This window comes from Oncorhynchus kisutch, linkage group LG8, assembly GCF_002021735.2.
Source record: "Oncorhynchus kisutch isolate 150728-3 linkage group LG8, Okis_V2, whole genome shotgun sequence".
Lineage (NCBI taxonomy): Eukaryota > Metazoa > Chordata > Actinopteri > Salmoniformes > Salmonidae > Oncorhynchus > Oncorhynchus kisutch.
In genome coordinates, this window is record NC_034181.2 from 19,797,932 (window position 1) to 19,816,035 (window position 18,104).

Sequence of the window (18,104 nt, forward strand, 5' to 3'; positions counted from 1 at the left end):
GGTTCCAACTGCCATGTCTTTGTGAGACGCAGAGTAAGTGAATGGATGATCTCCGGATGTGTGGTTCCCACCGTGAAGCATGGGGGAGGAGGTGTGATGGTGTGGGGGTGCTTTGCTGGTGTTACTGTCAGTGATTTATTTAGAATTCAAGCCACACTTAACCAGCATGTCTAACACAGCATTCTGCAGCGATACGCCATCCCATCTGGTTTGCACTTAGTGGGAATTTAATTTGTTTTTCAACAGGACAATGACCTAACACACCTCCAGGCTGTGTAAGGGCTATTTGACCAAGAAGGAGAGTGATGGAGCACTGCATCAGATGTCCACAACCCAATTGAGATGGTTTGGGATGAGTTGGACTGCAGAGTGAAGGAAAAGCAGCCAACAAGTGCTCAGCATATGTGGGAACTCCTTCAAGACTGTTGAAAAAGCATTCCAGGTGAAGCTAGTTGAGAGAATTCCAAGAGTGTGCAAAGTTGTCATCAAGGCAAAGGGTGGCTATGGTTACTACATGATTCTATATCTGTATTTCACAGTTTTGATGTCTTCCACAATGTAGAAAATAGTAAAAATAAAGAAAAACCCTTGCATGAGAAGGTGTGCCCAAACATTTGACTGGTACTGTATCTTTAGACTCAACATGGTATCATTAGAAATTGTCCAGACTCAGACATCCAATGTCACACAAGCTGATATATTGGTCTATAGTCATTTTTGCGTGTTTATTCTTGGCTGTACTCTGAACTGGTTTTAGGTTGCTGCTACCTAGCTCCATGTATGTGGAACATCCCAGTCACAGACTGTTTTCAGCTGCTGGCTTCACAGTTAGTCACATTATTCCTGACAGACATGGTAGGAATCCCAAATGGCACCCTATTCCCTACGTATTGCACTTCCTTAAACCAGAGATTTACAGGCCCTGGTTAAAAGTAGTATACTATTTATAGGGAATAGGGTGCCATTTGCGATTGCAGCCAAGGAATTCAGTTTTCTCATTCATCTGAGTGAAGCCAGGTCTGGAGAGGAGAGAAGAAAATAAATTTAAAAGACTCCCCTCACCTCCACCCCAGTCTTAAATACTTGGAGTTTGTTTTAGCAATCCCTACTGTGTACAAACTGTAGTTGGGTGGCTAAACCTCATTAAGCTGTCTATGTAGCAGCACTGCTAAACAGACATAATGTCAGCATAACCCTTATCCCAGTTTATTGGCAGTTCTAGGATGATCCTGTAGATTGGAATTGCATTATAAATGAAAAAGTACGTGTCACCTAAACTAACCACATGTGGCTATAGTGGAAGACCATGGCCTCTAGATGCATTTTTATTTGATTTTAAAGCTTACAGTATTTCTGCTAAATGGAAAGACCAATGCGATTGAATGTTTAGGCTATAGGGACCACCTTTGTCTGCTTTGTTTTCTAATGTGGAGTGTTTCATTGGGTTTCGTCATTAACAAGACAATGGCATGGAAATGAATGCACATTTAAATTGGTAGATTCCCCATCTTTTGTCTTAGTCCTGTCTAATCTGGGAAAGCTATTAATACTTCTACTTACATCTAAGTAGCTTAGACTGAAATAAAAATGTATATTTCATTTAACAGTATTATCTGTTCAGGACAATATGACTGTCATTTACATTTAGAATGTGTGACGTTATGTATCTTTAAACACTATTGGTCTGAACTCATTTTGTTTTCAGATATATTTAACATAGTTTACTTTGACTTAAAACTTTTGAAAGTTTTTCGCCTAGTTCCTTATATTTGTTGAGCATACAGTATTTCTGCATATTGACGTTGGAACTAAATACTGTTTCTTGTCAAATATAATTCTCCAAATAACTGTCCAAAATCGTTAAAAAAAATGTAGGCTACTGTGCGTAATGGCTGTCAATTGATTGCGCGCGTCCGTTTGACCCACTATTACATTTTTTTTTTTGGTTTGGTGTCAAGAAAAGGTCTTTGTTTTGACAAAGGAAGAGAAAGGCTAATGAAGGGGGTAGGGAAAGTTGAGCCGTGTTCTACGCAGTGGGTAATTGAGCACTTTGATTGACATGTGAGTGCCAAAAGGCGCAGACGCTTTCGGATTGGCCGAAGCACACTTCACAATTTCCTCTTGTTTCCAAGCTGCCATACGCCAGGCAGTTATCTTTACAGGCGGTTGTGTGAGTCAGTCCCTGCAGAAGGGAACAGAACAGCGGGGGTGCAACAAGAGGAGGCAGGAGTGGAGTTATACTGAAACCTGAAACTTTCTATTCAGAGAACATTTATCCACTGGACTCTTGGAGCGTTTCTACATTTATTTTTTCTCTTGAAGCAGGTCTGTTCTATTCTATACTGAAAGCTCCAGTGAGTTGCATTTTACTTTTATCCTGTAGACTCTCCTCTGTTGTGAACAATGAGGTCCATTGAACCTTTGTGCCGTTGGAGAATCATCCCCCTGGCTTTGACCATGGCAGTGGTGTCTACGAGCAGAGCCTCTGCGTATGAATACATGAGCTGGAAATCGGACTTGTACAATGGTGGCCGCAGCTATGGCAAGCCTCCTCAATGTGTGGATATCCCAGAGGACCTGAGGCTGTGCCACAATGTGGGCTACAACCAGATGCTGCTGCCTAACCTACTGGAGCATGAGACTATGGCTGAGGTGAAGCAGCAGGCGGGCAGCTGGGTGCCCCTGGTGCATAAGAGCTGCCACCCGGGTACCCAGGTGTTCCTCTGCTCCCTGTTTGCCCCAGTGTGCCTGGAGCGCCCCATATACCCCTGCCGCTGGCTGTGTGAGGCTGTACGAGATGGCTGCACCCCTATCATGGAGTCCTTCGGCTTCCCCTGGCCTGAGATGCTCACCTGTGACAAGTTTCCCCAGGATGATGTGTGCATTGCCATGACTGCACCCAACGCCACTGAAGCTACCAAGCCCACAGGTAAGGCTATACCTACTTACCTACCTACCAGCAGGCATCATGCCTGTCATCATGTCTATATATATAATTACATAGAAAATCCCTATGTGATTTACAAGATCTCTCAGCCTGCTACCATATCTGAAACTGTGCCATTGCTTGGCATAATGCTTAAATAACTGAGGTGTTGGCTAGGAGTTTGTAAGCTGTATTGTTCAACTGACATTACATTCTTCACTTGGAAGCAGTTTTTATAATGATTTATTTTCAATTGTATAAACATTTTTGAATCAATTTTGTGAATAAAACATGATAATCTGTAATAATCATTATCAAATATCTGGATTGGGGAACACAAACTAATGTGAACACCATATAGCTGCAGTACTTGACTGAGAACACTCAGTCACTGCTTTGACAAAGTGTGAGAATCAACACCCATGCAGTTCTACAGGCAGCAGAATGTTGTTTCAGGGGTTAAAATCTGTTTGTTGATCTCAAACCTCATGCAAATGACCATTCCCAACCTTTTGGGATCATTTTTCCCATGACTGCTTAGATTATTTCTCGATTAGATTATCTCAAAGAATATAAGAGTGAGATAGTAAAGCATTTACTTCATTAGTTCAGAGCAATATACGCTTCTGTCTTTACCAAGAGATAACCTCTCTTTCGCTATTGACAAACAAGTTATATTGTAAAACTCCTTAACAGATGGTAGCAATTAATTTCAAGGTGTTTGTTGAATACTGGGAGTCCAGCCAAATAACTAATACATCTATTAATAACCACCTCTCAATTACTGACCTCTTCCTTTAGAACTCCCAAGAAAGGTGCATAGGGCAATTCCACGGTAACAGAGTGAGTGATGCTGAGACTCCAATTTTTAACTTTATAATGTATGTTAAACAAAAACCAATGATTGCAAAGTTAAACAATCCTAGGGACTACTTTTAACAATTTCAACAGAACATTTGACAAAAACACATTTATGGCCTAAACTCACCAAAGTTGAGTGTGTCATTTATTTTAGAATGCATTGTTTTGAATTGTAATGACCCAGCTGGGCAGGCAGGCGATTGGTTGTCTTTACCATACTGTACATGCTACAGTGCCTTGCAAAAGTATTCATCCCCCTTGGCGTTTTTCCTATTTTGTTGTATTACAACCTATACTTTAAATTGTCTTTTTATTTGGATTGCATGTAATGGACATACACAAAATAGTCCAAATTGGTGCCGTAAAATGAAAAAAATAAAAAGCAGAAAAGGGGTGTGTGCGTATGTATTCACCGCCTTTGCTATGAAGCCCCTAAATAAGATCTGGTGCACCCAAATACCTTTGGGAAGTCACATAATTGCACACAGGTGGATTTAAGTGTCACATGATCTATCACATGATCTCAGTGTATATATAGACCTGTTCTGAAAGGCCCCAGAGTCTGCAACACCAGTAAGCAAGGGGCACCACCAAGCAAGCAGCACCATGAAGACCAAGGAGCTCTCCAAACAGGTCAGGGACAAAGTTGTGGAGAAGTGCATATCAGGGTTGGATTATACAAAAATACCGAACTTTGAACATCCCACAGAGCACCATTAAATCCATTCAATTTTTTTTTGAAAGAATATGGCACCACAACAAACCTGCCAAGAGAGGGCCACAAACCAAAACTCACAGACCAGGCAAGGAGGGCATTAATCAGAGAGGCAACAAAGAGACCAAAGCTAACCCAGAAGGAGCTGCAAAGCTCCACAGTGGAGATTGGAGTATCTGTCCATATGACCAGTTTAAGCCGTACACTCCACAGAGCTGGGCTTTACAGAAGAGTGGCCAGAAGAAAAAAAACATGGCTTAAAGAAGAAAAATAAGCAAACGCATTTGGTGTTCACCAAAAGGCATGTGGGAGACTCCCCAAACATATGGAAGAAGGTACTCTGGTCAGATGAGACACAAATGTTGCTTTTTGGCTAACAAGGAAAACGCTATGTCTGGCGCAAACCCAACACCTCATCACCCTGAGAACACCATGCCCACAGTGAAGCATGGTGGTGGCAGCATCATGCTGTGGGGATGTTTTTCATCGGCAGGGTCTGGGAAACTGGTCACAATTGAAGGAATGATAGATGGCGCTAAATACGGGGAAATTCTTGAGGGAAACCTGTTTCAGTCTTCCAGAGATTTGAGACTGGAACGGAGGTTCATCTTCCAGCAGGACAATGACTCTAAACATACTGCTAAAGCAACACTCAAGTGGTTTAAGGGGAAACATTTACATTTCTTGGAATGGACTAGTTAAAGTCCAGACCTCAATCGAGAATTGAGAATCTGATTGAGAATCTGTGGTATGACTTAAAGATTGCTCTACACCAGCGTAACCCATCCAACTTGAAGGAGCTGGAGCAGTTTTGCCTTGAAGAATGGGCAAAAATCCCAGTGGCTAGATGTGCCAAGCTTTTAGAGACATACCCCAAGAGACTTGCAGCTGTAATTTCTGCAAAAGGTGGCTCTACAAAGCATTGACTTTGGGGGGGGGGGGGGATAGTTATGCACGCTCAAGTTTTCTAGTTTTTTGTCTTATTTCTTGTTTGTTTCACAACAGAACATATTTTGCATTTTCAAAGTGTTAGGCATGTTGTGTGAATTAAACGATACAACCCCCTCAAAAATCAATTTTAATTCCAGGTTGTAAGGCAACAAAATGGGAAGAATGCCAAGGGTTACTTACTGTCGCAAGCCACTGTAAATTAGACCAATTCATTCACTTATGGAAACACCACATCACTATAAAGAAAGATGATTGGAGATATGGACTATCCATACAGTCACTGCTCTGCCTGTCCCGCCCTTTCCACCGCCTCGCTTTGCTCTGCCCGCCCGCTTCTGGTGAAGAGCAGTGCAGATGCAAAGCTTGGTAACAGAACAACAGTTTGTGCTGTTTGTGCTGTCATTCTGTTACCAAGTAAATGTGTTTTTGTCAAATAGTCAGTATAAATTATTAAAAGTAGTCATTGTGCAAATAGTCGTATGGTTTGTTTAACTTTGCAATCATTGGTTTTTGTTTGACATACATTTTAACGTGAAGAATCTGAGTCTCGGCATCACGTTGTTAATGTGGAATTACCCTATAGCTTAATTTGAAGAGCAGATACAGTGGTATTTCTAAGAGTGAATACCAGAGGAACAACAATGAGAGATAAAAAAAAATGAAAAACAGGCCATGTAAATTTTGCTAATGTAATAAACGGTGTTTCAAGGCTACAGTGAACTCCAAAAGACCTCAGACCCATGCTGCCTTTCTGTCTAGGGCTCTGGTCAAAAGTAGTGCACTATAAAGGGAAATGAGTGCCATTTGGGATGCAGCTTCAGTGGTCAAAATGACAAAATTTACCCAACAGCTTGGTAGTAACAATGGTTTAGATATGTTTTGTAAACAAACAAAACAAAAATCACGAAATTACAACAGAAATCAATGCTTACAGAAGGCCTTTCACAATGAACGGACAAATTGTGTCTACAATTCTTGTTCCTGACATGGGTTGTAGTATTTTATTGCCATACCAGTGTCCCTGGCAGGAATCTGGATGAGTTGGAAATTCTGCTCTGCTCTTTAACTAGAGGTGTCCCAGAGAAGGGGAAGTACAACCACCTCATCCAGATTTGCTCATAAATTAAAAGGGACTTTCCATCATCAACCTCCTTACGTTTTGATCTACATTGTATAACATATGCATGCTGCAAAACAGTGTTAGCTTAGTGTTCAAACATTTCCTCCATTCTGAACATGAATGACTCGTCTTACAGCAGGATTACATTGATATGGTGACTGATGACTTAACAGTCCAGCACCCGATGAAGAGGTCTTTCTCACTCCATGGTGCTGCAGTTACACAGCACTTACTGTATATCTGAGGTAGTCCCTCTGTTACTGGGACGTGTTGGGTTGAGGGGGTGCCAACATGGTGGTGTTTGTGGAGCCAACATGGTGGTGTGTGTGCTGTTTGGGCAGTAGCCCAGCAGCCTGAGAAAGGTCTCCTGTTGGAGCTTTGGGACCACACAGAGATCCACAATGTGTGTCACAAAGACTCTCGTCAAAAGTAGTGCACTACATATGGAACAAGGTGCCATTTGGAACGCATGCCCTTACGTTGACGACTTTTTGCAAATCCAATTAGTTTTCCACGTTTATTCAACGTCATCATTGAGTTTTTTGTCTTGAAATGATGTGGAAACAACGTTGATTCAACCAGGTTTTGCCCAGTGGGTCATGTATTTCATTTAAAGAGCCTCTCCATTGCTGCTGAACATGTATGAAGCAAGCAGTAATTGATTTAGAGTAGAAACCAGATGAAATAGAAAATAGTGACTCTCTGACTCTGTAAACAGTGCCTGTTCTCACAAGCTCTTTTCACCTGGGTGTAACTTTCACAAGGTTTTGTGAAACACATATCATGGACAACTAGCAATCACAACAAAACAGAATACGTGCGTGTTAATATGTATTGATTTATATTTCACCATCTGTTCATTTGTTTAGAGTTTAGATGTTAAACCTTGCAGCCTTCCAAATGTTGTTTGAGAAAGAACAGAACAGTTATTATCAGAAATTTCATGAACATCACTTGACAAAGACACTATCCATAGTTGTTACACTATATAGTCACAATCGTTCATTGTTTTAAATCATAATGTGAAAATATTCCAAACATTTCATGTGTAACTTGGCTCCTGTAACTGAAAATAAATATCGAAAGATTTTCCAGCTTCATTCAGTCATCTCTCCATCTGCACAGTCAGTGCATACAGTGGCAAGAAAGACTATGTGAACCCTTTGGAAATACCTGGATTTCTGCATAAACTGGTCATAAACCGAGGTCACAACAATAGACAAACACAGTCTACTTAAACTAATAACACACAAACAATGATACGTTTTCATGTTTTTATTGAATATACCATGTAAACATTCACAGTGCAGGGTCGAAAAAGTATGTGAACCCTTGGATTTAATAACTGCTTGACCCTACTTTGGCAGCAATAACCTCAACCAAACGTTTTCTGTAGTTGCAGATCAGGCCTTCACAATGGTCAGGAGGAATTTTGGACCATTCCTCTTTACAAAACTGTTTCAGTTCAGCAATATTCTTAGAATGTCTAGTGTGAACTGCTCTCTTGAGGTCATGCCACAGCATCTCAATTGGGTTGAGGTCAGGACTCTGACAGGGGCCACTCGAGAAGGCATATTTTCTTCTGTTGAAGCCATTCTGTTGTTGATTTACTTCTGTGTTTTGGGTCGTTGTCCTGTTGCATCACCCAACTTCCGATAAGCTTCAATTGGCGGACAGATAGCCTAACATTCTCCTGAAAAATGTCTTGATAGACTTGGGAATTCCTTTTTCCGTCAGAGGTTGGCAAGCTGTCCAGGCCCTGAGGAAGCAAAGCAGCCCCAAACCATGATGCTCCCTCCACCATACTTTACAGTTGGGATGAGGTTTTGATGGTGGTGTGCTGTCCTTTTTTTCTCCACACATAGTGTTGTATGTTCCTTCCAAACAACTCAACTGTAGTTTCATCTGTCCACAGAATATTTTGACAGTAGCGCTGTGTAACATCTAGATGCACCTTTGCAAACTTCAGATGTGCAGCAATGTTTTTGTTTCATGGGAGGGTCCCATGAACACCATTCTTGTTTAGTGTTTTACGTATCGTTGACTCGTCAACAGAGATGTTAGGATGTTCAATAAATATCTGTAAGTCTTTAGCAGACACTCTATGATTTTTCTTAGCCTCATTGAGCATTCTGCGCTGTGCTCTTGCAGATCGTTGCAGGACGGCCACTCCTAGGGAGAATAGGAACATTGCAGAGCTTTCTTCATTTATAAAATATTTATCTTACCGTGGACTGATGAACATCAAGACTGAGATTCAGATCAGATAAAATTTGATGACCAATTTATAGAGAAATCCGGGTAATTCCAAAGGATTCACATACTTTTTCTTCAGAATCTGTTCTGACAGTGATTAATAAGGCCGAATCTTCCTTAAAAGTTTCAAGTAACAGGGAATGTGTATGTACAGTTGAAGTCGGAAGTTCACATACACCTTAGCAAACTACATTTAAAGTCAGTTTTTCCACAATTCCTGACATTTAATCCTAGTAAAAATTCCATGTCTTAGATCAGTTAGGATCACCATTTTATTTTAAGAATGTGAAATGTCAGAATAATAGTAGAGAGTGATTTATTTCAGCTTTAATTTCTTTCATCACATTCCCAGGGGGTCAGAAGTTTACATACACTCAATTTGTATTTGGTAGCATTGCATTTAAATTGTGGTCAAATGTTTCGGGTAGCCTTCCACAAGCTTCCCACAATAAGTTGGGTGAATTTTGTCCCACTCCTCCTGACAGAGCTGCTGTAACTGAGTCAGGTTTGTAGGCCTCCTTGCTCGCAAACGCTTTTTCAGTTCTGCCCACACATTTTCTATAGGATTGAGGTCAGGGCTTTGTGATGGCCACTCCAATACTTTGACTTTGTTGTCCTTAAACGATTTTGCCACAACTTTGGAAGTATATTTGGGGTCATTGTCCATTTGGAAGACCCATTTGCGACCAAGCTTTAACTTCCTGACTGATGTCTTGAGATGTTGCTTCAATATATCCACATAATTGTACTTTCTCTTGATGCCATCTATTTTATGAAGTGCACCAGTCCCTCCTGCAGCAAAGCACCCCCAAAACATGATGCTGCCACCACCGTGCTTCACGGTTGGGATGGTGTTCTCGGCGTGCAAGCTTCCCCCTTTTTCCTTCAAACATAACAATGGTTATTATGGCCAAACAGTTCTATTTTTGTTTCATCAGACCAGAGGACATTTCTCCAGAAAGTACAATCTTTGTCCCCATGTGCAGTTGCAAACCGTAGTCTGGCTTTTTTATGGCGGTTTTGGAGCAGTGGCTTCTTCCTTGATGAGCGGCCTTTCAGGTTATGTCGATATAGGACTCGTTTTACTGTGTATATATATATATATACTTTTGTACCTGTTTCCTCCAGCATCTTCACAAGGTCCTTTGCTGTTGTTCTGGGATTGATTTGCACTTTTCGCACCAAAGTATGTTCATCTCTAGGAGACAGAACGAGTCTCCTTCCTGAGTGGTATGACGGCTGTGTGGTCCCATGGTGTTTATACTTGCGTACTATTGTTTGTACAGATGAACATGGTACCTTCAGGCGTTTGGAAATTGTTCCCAAGGATTAAAGAGACTTGTGAGGTCTACAATTTTTTTTCTGTGGTCTTGGCTGATTTCTTTAGATTTTCCCATGATGTCAAGCAAAGAGGCACTGAGTTTGAAGGTATGCCTTGAAATACATCCACAGGTACATCTCCAATAAGCTAATTGACATCATTTGAGTCAATCAGAAGCTTCTAAAGCCATGAAATAATTTTGTGGAAATTTCCAAGCTGTTTAAAGGCACAGTCAACTTAGTGAATGTTAACTTCTGTCCCCCTGGAATTGTGATATAGTGAATTATAAGTGAAATAATATGTCTGTAAACATAAAAAATGTTTTTTAACTTGTGTCACACACAAAGTAGATGTCCTAACCGACTTGCCAAAACTATAGTTTGTTAACAAGAAATTTGTGGAGTGGTTGTAAAATACATTTTAATGACTCTAACCTAAGTGTATGTAAACTTCCGACTTCAACTGTATGTGTATCTGCGTGTGTGCGTGGCTGTGTGTGCGTTAGGGCTGTGACAGTCATGGAATTTTGGATGATGATAATTGGCCACCCAAATGATCACATTTTCTCCTCTCCTCTGCATGTGCTGCCATAGAAATATAATTAATATAAAGGGGTGTCCCCATTCAAGTCAATGGTGGCATAATGGTTGGACTGGCGGCCATTGCAAGTGTGCCCGTAGGAGCAAAGCAGGAAGTAAAAGCAGTAAGTGTACCCATGAATACAGTATGTGCTGTGATTTGTTGATTCAACTCAACTGACATTACAAAAATACATTCCATTGCATGAGCCACATCAGTTAGCATAATTTGAATGAACATTCTAAATGATCATGTAAATTATTGCATACCACAATACCAGTCTTCAGTCTTCTGTTTGTCCAAAAAAAGAAAGACTATTGATGACGGTTATTTTATTTTCATGACGGCGGTCTTCATCCATAACCGTAAGTTACACGGTTATATAGTAACTAGTGTGCGTGTGTGTGTGCATTCGTGTCAAGACTTCCGCCGAAGTTGGTGCCTCTCCTTGTTCGGGCGGCGTTCGTCGTCACCAGCTTTCTAGCTGCCACCGATCCACGTTCTTTTTCCATTTGTTATGTCTTGTACACACCTGGTTACCATTACGTTATTATTATTTCCCTATTTAACCCTCTGGTTCCCATTATGTTTTGTGCGTGATTGTTCCTGGTTTGTGTTAGTCTTTTGTGTTGGGGTTTGTTATCCCTGCGTGGATTTATTGGCTGTTTATTTTTCTGAGTAAAGTACGTTATTTTAGGCCAGTTTTATTTCTTCTTTAATCAGGACAACAGTTTTCAGCTGTGCTAACATAATTGCAAAAGGGGTTTCTAATGATCAATTAGCCTTTTAAAATAATAAACTTGGATTAGCTAACACAATGTGTCATTGGAACACAGGAGTGATGGTTGCTGATAATGGGCCTCTGTTTGCCTATGCAGATATTCCATTACAAATCAGCCGTTTCCAGGTGCAATAGTCATTTACATCATTAACAATGTCTACACTGTATTTCTGATCAATTTGATGTTATTTTAATGGACCAAAAAAAAGTGGTTTTCTTTTAAAACAAGAACATTTCTAAGTGACCCCAAACTTTTGAACTGTACTGTAGGTGTTTACATAAGATTTTGTCTGCAAGACTGATTTGAAGCCCAGGCAGGGAGATAGGTGGTAAAACAGTGTTACTACCATGGGAAATGAGCTGATGTTGAAGTAAATAGAGGTGTGAACAATGCTTGCGTCTGTTAGGGATTCAGTTGTATTGCCTGACAGCTGTTTGAATTGGTAGGTATTCTAGAAATCCTGTTTTGAGGATACTGGATTTCCTGCTGATCCTTTCAGTCTTGTTCCATTTTTTTCAGAGCAATGTTAACTGGTAGATTACTGTGTCAGTGCTACATGTCTTACCCTCTAAATAGACTGTCTCTCCTCCCTCCTTTTCACAGGTTATTCCCCCATATGTCCCCCATGTGACAATGAAATGAAAACAGACATCATTCTAGAGCACATGTGTGCCAGCGAGTTTGGTAAGCTTCTCCTAACCCTAACACTACCATTTACATACCGATGATACACATGCACACACACGTTTTGTCATGACATGTTTTCCTATGGGCTACCATACCTGTGGATCATGTTTGCCAACACCACAGGATAGTAGCCTATACACCTGGAACCACATACAGTAGGCTACAGCAGTATGTTTATCCTTACAGCTCTGGAATATATGCCTCAGACAGACCTAATGATCCCTTCCTCCAACCCACCTTATGTAGACAAAGTACATAGTAAGATATTTACATATCAAGCTTAGAGAAGTTAAAGTGACACTCTTGGCACTAGGTTTTCTTACTTACATGCATTCCCAACTCTTGCCTTTTGCTTTATCTCTTGCTTTATCTCAGCTATAGATGATGGCCCATAGCACTGCACAGTCATCTCTTGGTATGATCTTAAAAGTGAGGTCTTTAGTGGGGTTAACCAGTCTATTGGAAACAGAAGGGTTCTGAAAAGAAAAGCCAGTTAATGTAGATTAACTGTAAGAAAAACAGAAAAAGGGATCAGTTCGACATTAAGTCTCATAGAGGCTCATGTATTTAGTTCCAGCTGACTGTAGATTTACAAGGTGAAGAAAATACAAACCAACCTTCTTCTACTACTCTATAGCAAAAAAATGCTTTACTAGCCTAGCGATGAATGAGAATACACTTGCTTTACTAGCATAGTGATGAATGAGAATACACTTGCTTTACTAGCATAGTGATGAACGAGCATAAACATGCTTTACTAGCATAGTGATGAATGAGCATAAACTTGCTTTACTAGCATAGTGATGAATGAGCATAAACATGCTTTACATTTCAAAGGTCCAAGCATATTTTCAGTAAAGAATAGTTTCATTTTCAAGAAGATTTGCTCAATTTCATGCTTGTTGGATGGATGGGACATTATTGTTTTAAAAAAACGTTCATTATCGGAGAAATGATGTGGCTTTGAACATTTCACAGAGCCTACTCTCAGACAGTGCTCAGGGTAGTTGTTCTGTCTGAGTATTTTATTTATTTCACCGTTATTTAACCAGGTAGGCCAGTTGAGAACAAAGTTCTCATTTACAACTGCGACCTGGCCAAGATAAAGCAAAGCAGTGCGACACAAACAACAACACAGTATTACACGTGGAATAAACAAACGTACAGTCAATAACACAATAGCAAAGTCTATATACAGTGTGTGCAAATGAGGTAAGATTAGGGAGGTAAGGAAATAAATAGGCCATAGTGGCGAAATTATTACAATTTAGCAATTAAACACTGGTGACAGATGTGCAGAAGATGAATGTGCAAGTAGAGATACTGGGGTGCAAAGGAGAAAAAAAATAAATAACAATATGGGGATGAGGTAGTTGGGCTATGTACAGGTGCAATGATCTGTAAGCTGCTCTAACCCATCTGGACAAGAGGAATACCTATGTGAGAATGCTGTTCATCGACTACAGCTCAGCATTTAACACCATAGTACCCTCCAAACTCGCCAAACTCGTCATCACCCTGGGTCTCGACCCCGCCCTGTGCAACTGGGTACTGGACTTCCTGACGGGCCGCCCCCAGGTGGTGAGGGTAGGTAACAACATCTCCACCCCGCTGATCCTCAACACTGGGGCCCCACAAGGGTGCGTTCTGAGCCCTCTCCTGTACTCCCTGTTCACCCACGACTGCGTGGCCATGCACGCCTCCAACTCAATCATCAAGTTTGCGGACGACACAACAGTGGTAGGCTTGATTACCAACAACGACGAGACGGCCTACAGGGAGGAGGTGAGGGCCCTCGGAGTGTGGTGTCAGGAAAATAACCTCACACTCAACGTCAACAAAACTAAGGAGATGATTGTGGACTTCAGGAAACAGCAGAGGGAACACCCCCCTATCCACATCGATGGAACAGTAGTGGAGAGGGTAGCAAGTTTTAAGTTCCTCGGCGTACACATCACAGACAAACTGAATTGGTCCACCCACACAGACAGCATCGTGAAGAAGGCACAGCAGCGCCTCTTCAACCTCAGGAGGCTGAAGAAATTCGGCTTGTCACCAAAAGCACTCACAAACTTCTACAGATGCACAATCGAGAGCATCCTGTCGGGCTGTATCACCGCCTGGTACGGCAACTGCTCCGCCCACAACCGTAAGGCTCTCCAGAGGGTAGTGAGGTCTGCACAACGCATCACCGGGGGCAAACTACCTGCCCTCCAGGACACCTACACCACCCGATGTCACAGGAAGGCCATAAAGATCATCAAGGACAACAACCACCTGAGCCACTGCCTGTTCACCCCGCTATCATCCAGAAGGCCAAGTCAGTACAGGTGCATCAAAGCTGGGACCGAGAGACTGAAAAACAGCTTCTATCTCAAGGCCATCAGACTGTTAAACAGCCACCACTAACATTGAGTGGCTGCTGCCAACACACTGACTCAAATCCAGCCACTTTAATAATGGGGATTGATGGGAATTGATGTAAAATATATCACTAGCCACTTTAAACAATGCTACTTAATATAATGTTTACATACCCTACATTATTTATCTCATATGTATACGTATATACTGTTCTCTATATCATCTACTGCATCTTTATGTAATACATGTATCACTAGCCACTTTAAACTATGCCACTTTGTTTACATACTCATCTCATATGTATATACTGTACTCGATACCATCTACTGCATCTTGCCTATGCCGCTCTGTACCATCACTCATTCATATATCTTTATGTACATATTTTTTATCCCTTTACACTTGTGTGTATAAGGTAGTAGTTTTGGAATTGTTAGCTAGATTACTCGTTGGTTATTACTGCATTGTCGGAACTAGAAGCACAAGCATTTCGCTACACTCGCATTAACATCTGCTAACCATGTGTATGTGACAAATACAATTTGATTTGATTTGATTTGACAGCTGATGCTTAAAGTTAGTGAGGGAGATATGAGTAACCAGCATCAGTGATTTTTGCAAAGGCGGCCAAAGGAGGAATTGGCTTTGGGGGTGACCAGTGATATATACCTGCTGGAGCACATGCTACCAGTGGGTACTGCTATGGTGACCAGTGAGCTGACAGCTGAAAAAGTACAGTTGAACTTGTTTTCTTGCTCATACAACTGATGCTTAATTCTCATAGCTTTAAATATGTATTATCACAGTTATGACTAAAAATAAATAAAAACATTTAAAGGCTAATATTCTGTAACTATCGAATTGTGGCCCTAAAGTCTTTATTTGGCAGGTATTTAAAGCTGTAAATCGGTATGTTTGTTTTGCTGTCTGGTATTCTGAAGGTGTCCTTTAAAGTTGAATTCCTATTGGTCCATATCACAGACTGTCTGATGTCACATGGGACTGATGTCACATGTATGGACATGTCTTTATGCCATTCTATCCACAGGGTGTCAATGCAGAGAAGCAACAGCTGTTGGAATGTTTTGTTTTTGAATGCAATTAAAATGCATTGATAGGTTCTCGCATGCAGGGACACTGTAAATTCAACCCACCTTGAGACACTGATTGTGTGCAGTGAGAATGTGCACAAGTTTACAGGATGCTGTGCCTCATTATTGCTTGTAGCTGGCCTCTCACATTTTTGGTGGTTTCCAAATCAATTCCAAGCAGCAGACGTTGGGAAGACAGACTTTGTGCATTAAAAACAAGTTTTCTTTCAGAGTGGTTCTCAGGAACAGCTAATACAAAGTTAGGTCTATTAAATGAAGTGTCCCATTGTTACACTGTAATGATGGGCCTCACTTTTCTGTCCTCAGAAACCCTCCCTGGTTTGCCAAGAGAGAGTGGCACATTATTGGTCTGTTTCATCTATGATTAAGATAGATTTTGTTTTGATTTCTTGTCATAATCTCTTTAACGCTTGATGCCTGAGTTTATCCAGGCAGACTGAGCATGGCCGCTGACAATGGCGGTTAAATGAGACTGTTATTGCATCCATGAGATGTAATCACAGCAGGAGTGGCCCACAAAGGGAGAGTCCCAACTCCCATGAGAAAAAACAGGGCTTATGTCCCAAATGGCTCACTATTCCCTATAAAGTGCACTACTTTTGACCAGGACCCAAAAGGCTCTGTTAAAAAGTAGTGCACTATGTAGGTAATAGGGTGACATTTGGGTCACTGTCAGGAGCTGATGAGCTGATCTTCTTGCAGTGTGGCAATGCCATGGGCTATATGGTGGTTAGTTTACTTTGCTTTGCTCTACCGGTTGGGCAACATGTAAACAAGCAATGTTTATGCTCCCTAGAGATCTTCTAATTGACTAAAGAAATGAGAAAGCAGGCTTCTAAGATGGCTGCCACAGGTTAATCAATAATGCAAGCAGTAACCTATGGTTTTAGCTTGATTAAACTTCTGGAGGGACAAACATTAGGTCATGTTTTTTTTAAAGCATTAACATTGTGCAGATTTAGATGATTTTCATTATAATTTGTCTGACGTGATGTTCCTCCGAACTGGCTTGAGCCCTTCTTATTTTGCCCTAAAACTGATGCAAGGTTGGGCTTGACTCGAAAACAACTATTATATGGTGTGAAAGATCTGTCATACATTTTTGTCAGAGGAGGGAGATATGAGTAAAATGTGAAAGCAATTAGGACATGATTTGATCTGTTTTGACCTCAACAAAGCATCTGGTCATGTCAGTCGTGACTTGTGAGCCAATCTATTATTACGCTTTCATCAAGCCACTTTTGGTCAGACCAAAATGGATAAGAGGGAGGGATAGCTTATAATAGACACCGATAAGTTGAGTGCACTACTCTAGGCTTTCACTATGAAATATCCTGCCTGCCTGGCAAGCAAGGGATGCTGAATGTATCACTTTTTATCACTACTATTCACATAAAGGGTACATGTATATACCCATATATTTACATGTACTGTAGAGACCACAGCATAACCTTAGGCCTGGTATAGGTACATTCTGACTAACTTCAGACTGTGTAGTTGATAGGTTACCTCAGTCAGGGCAGCAAGCTGGAGGAATCTGAGACTTACATCGAGGTCAGTTTTATTAATCTGCTTGGACTAATCATGTCAAAAAAATGCCTCTGCTGGCACAGAATGAGCATTTTTGCTCACTGAAACACTCAGTTCCTGGAAACATCTCACTGCGAAAGGTCTGTTCTCATTTAACATGAAAGTTAAGTGTGAACGAGAGGCTTATTAATATTGTGTGCCATTGTTTGAAGTCATGAATAATTGCCTCCTTCCAATCTCACAATCAGTTTTGACATTCTCAGGAGAATTTATCTTGATGAAGTTGGAGTATTTTGAGATGAGGCAAGAGTTGTTTTATGCTTTGTGGTTGGATACAAGACAATCTGGCAGAGGAAGAGTACATGTGTTTGAAAAAGTCATGGAGGAATAGATCAATTACATTTAAAAAATGTAAGTAGAAGGGGATGTTTCTTGATGGGTCTGTGTGACCATGCTGTATGTACTATAATGTATGCCATTTAGCAGTGACTTGAGTAGGGACCGCAGTTTGTCTGAGTAACTGAACTGCATTTTCAGCTCCAATTGAAGAGTGAAGATGCAAAGACAAACAAAAAAATCAACAGTTCAGTGAACCAAATGTTACGTGTTGGTGACCATGATCAACCATGAGGAAAATAACAATCTAGCTAGTTTAAACCAAATCAAATCAAATCAAATCAAATGTATTTATATAGCCCTTCGTACATCAGCTGATATCTCAAAGTGCTGTACAGAAACCCAGCCTAAAACCCCAAACAGCAAGCAATGCAGGTGTAGAAGCACGGTGGCTAGGAAAAACTCCCTAGAAAGGCCAATACCTAGGAAGAAACCTAGAGAGGAACCAGGCTATGTGGGGTGGCCAGTCCTCTTCTGGCTGTGCCGGGTGGAGATTATAACAGA

The 18,104-nt window shown here is 41.0% G+C and overlaps 1 protein-coding gene across 1 annotated transcript in view; it reads left to right on the forward strand.

Annotated features, from left to right (window-relative positions):
* Positions 1–2,129: 2,129 nt before the first annotated feature.
* The window catches only part of LOC109896103 (secreted frizzled-related protein 1), a 35,203-nt gene continuing 19,228 nt past the window's right edge, over positions 2,130–18,104 (forward strand). The window contains exons 1-2 of the mRNA XM_020490345.2: positions 2,130–2,929; positions 12,115–12,195. Of these exons, the coding sequence (XP_020345934.1) occupies positions 2,404–2,929; positions 12,115–12,195 (607 nt within the window). The 5' untranslated portion in view covers positions 2,130–2,403. The remainder of the gene's footprint in view (positions 2,930–12,114; positions 12,196–18,104) is intronic.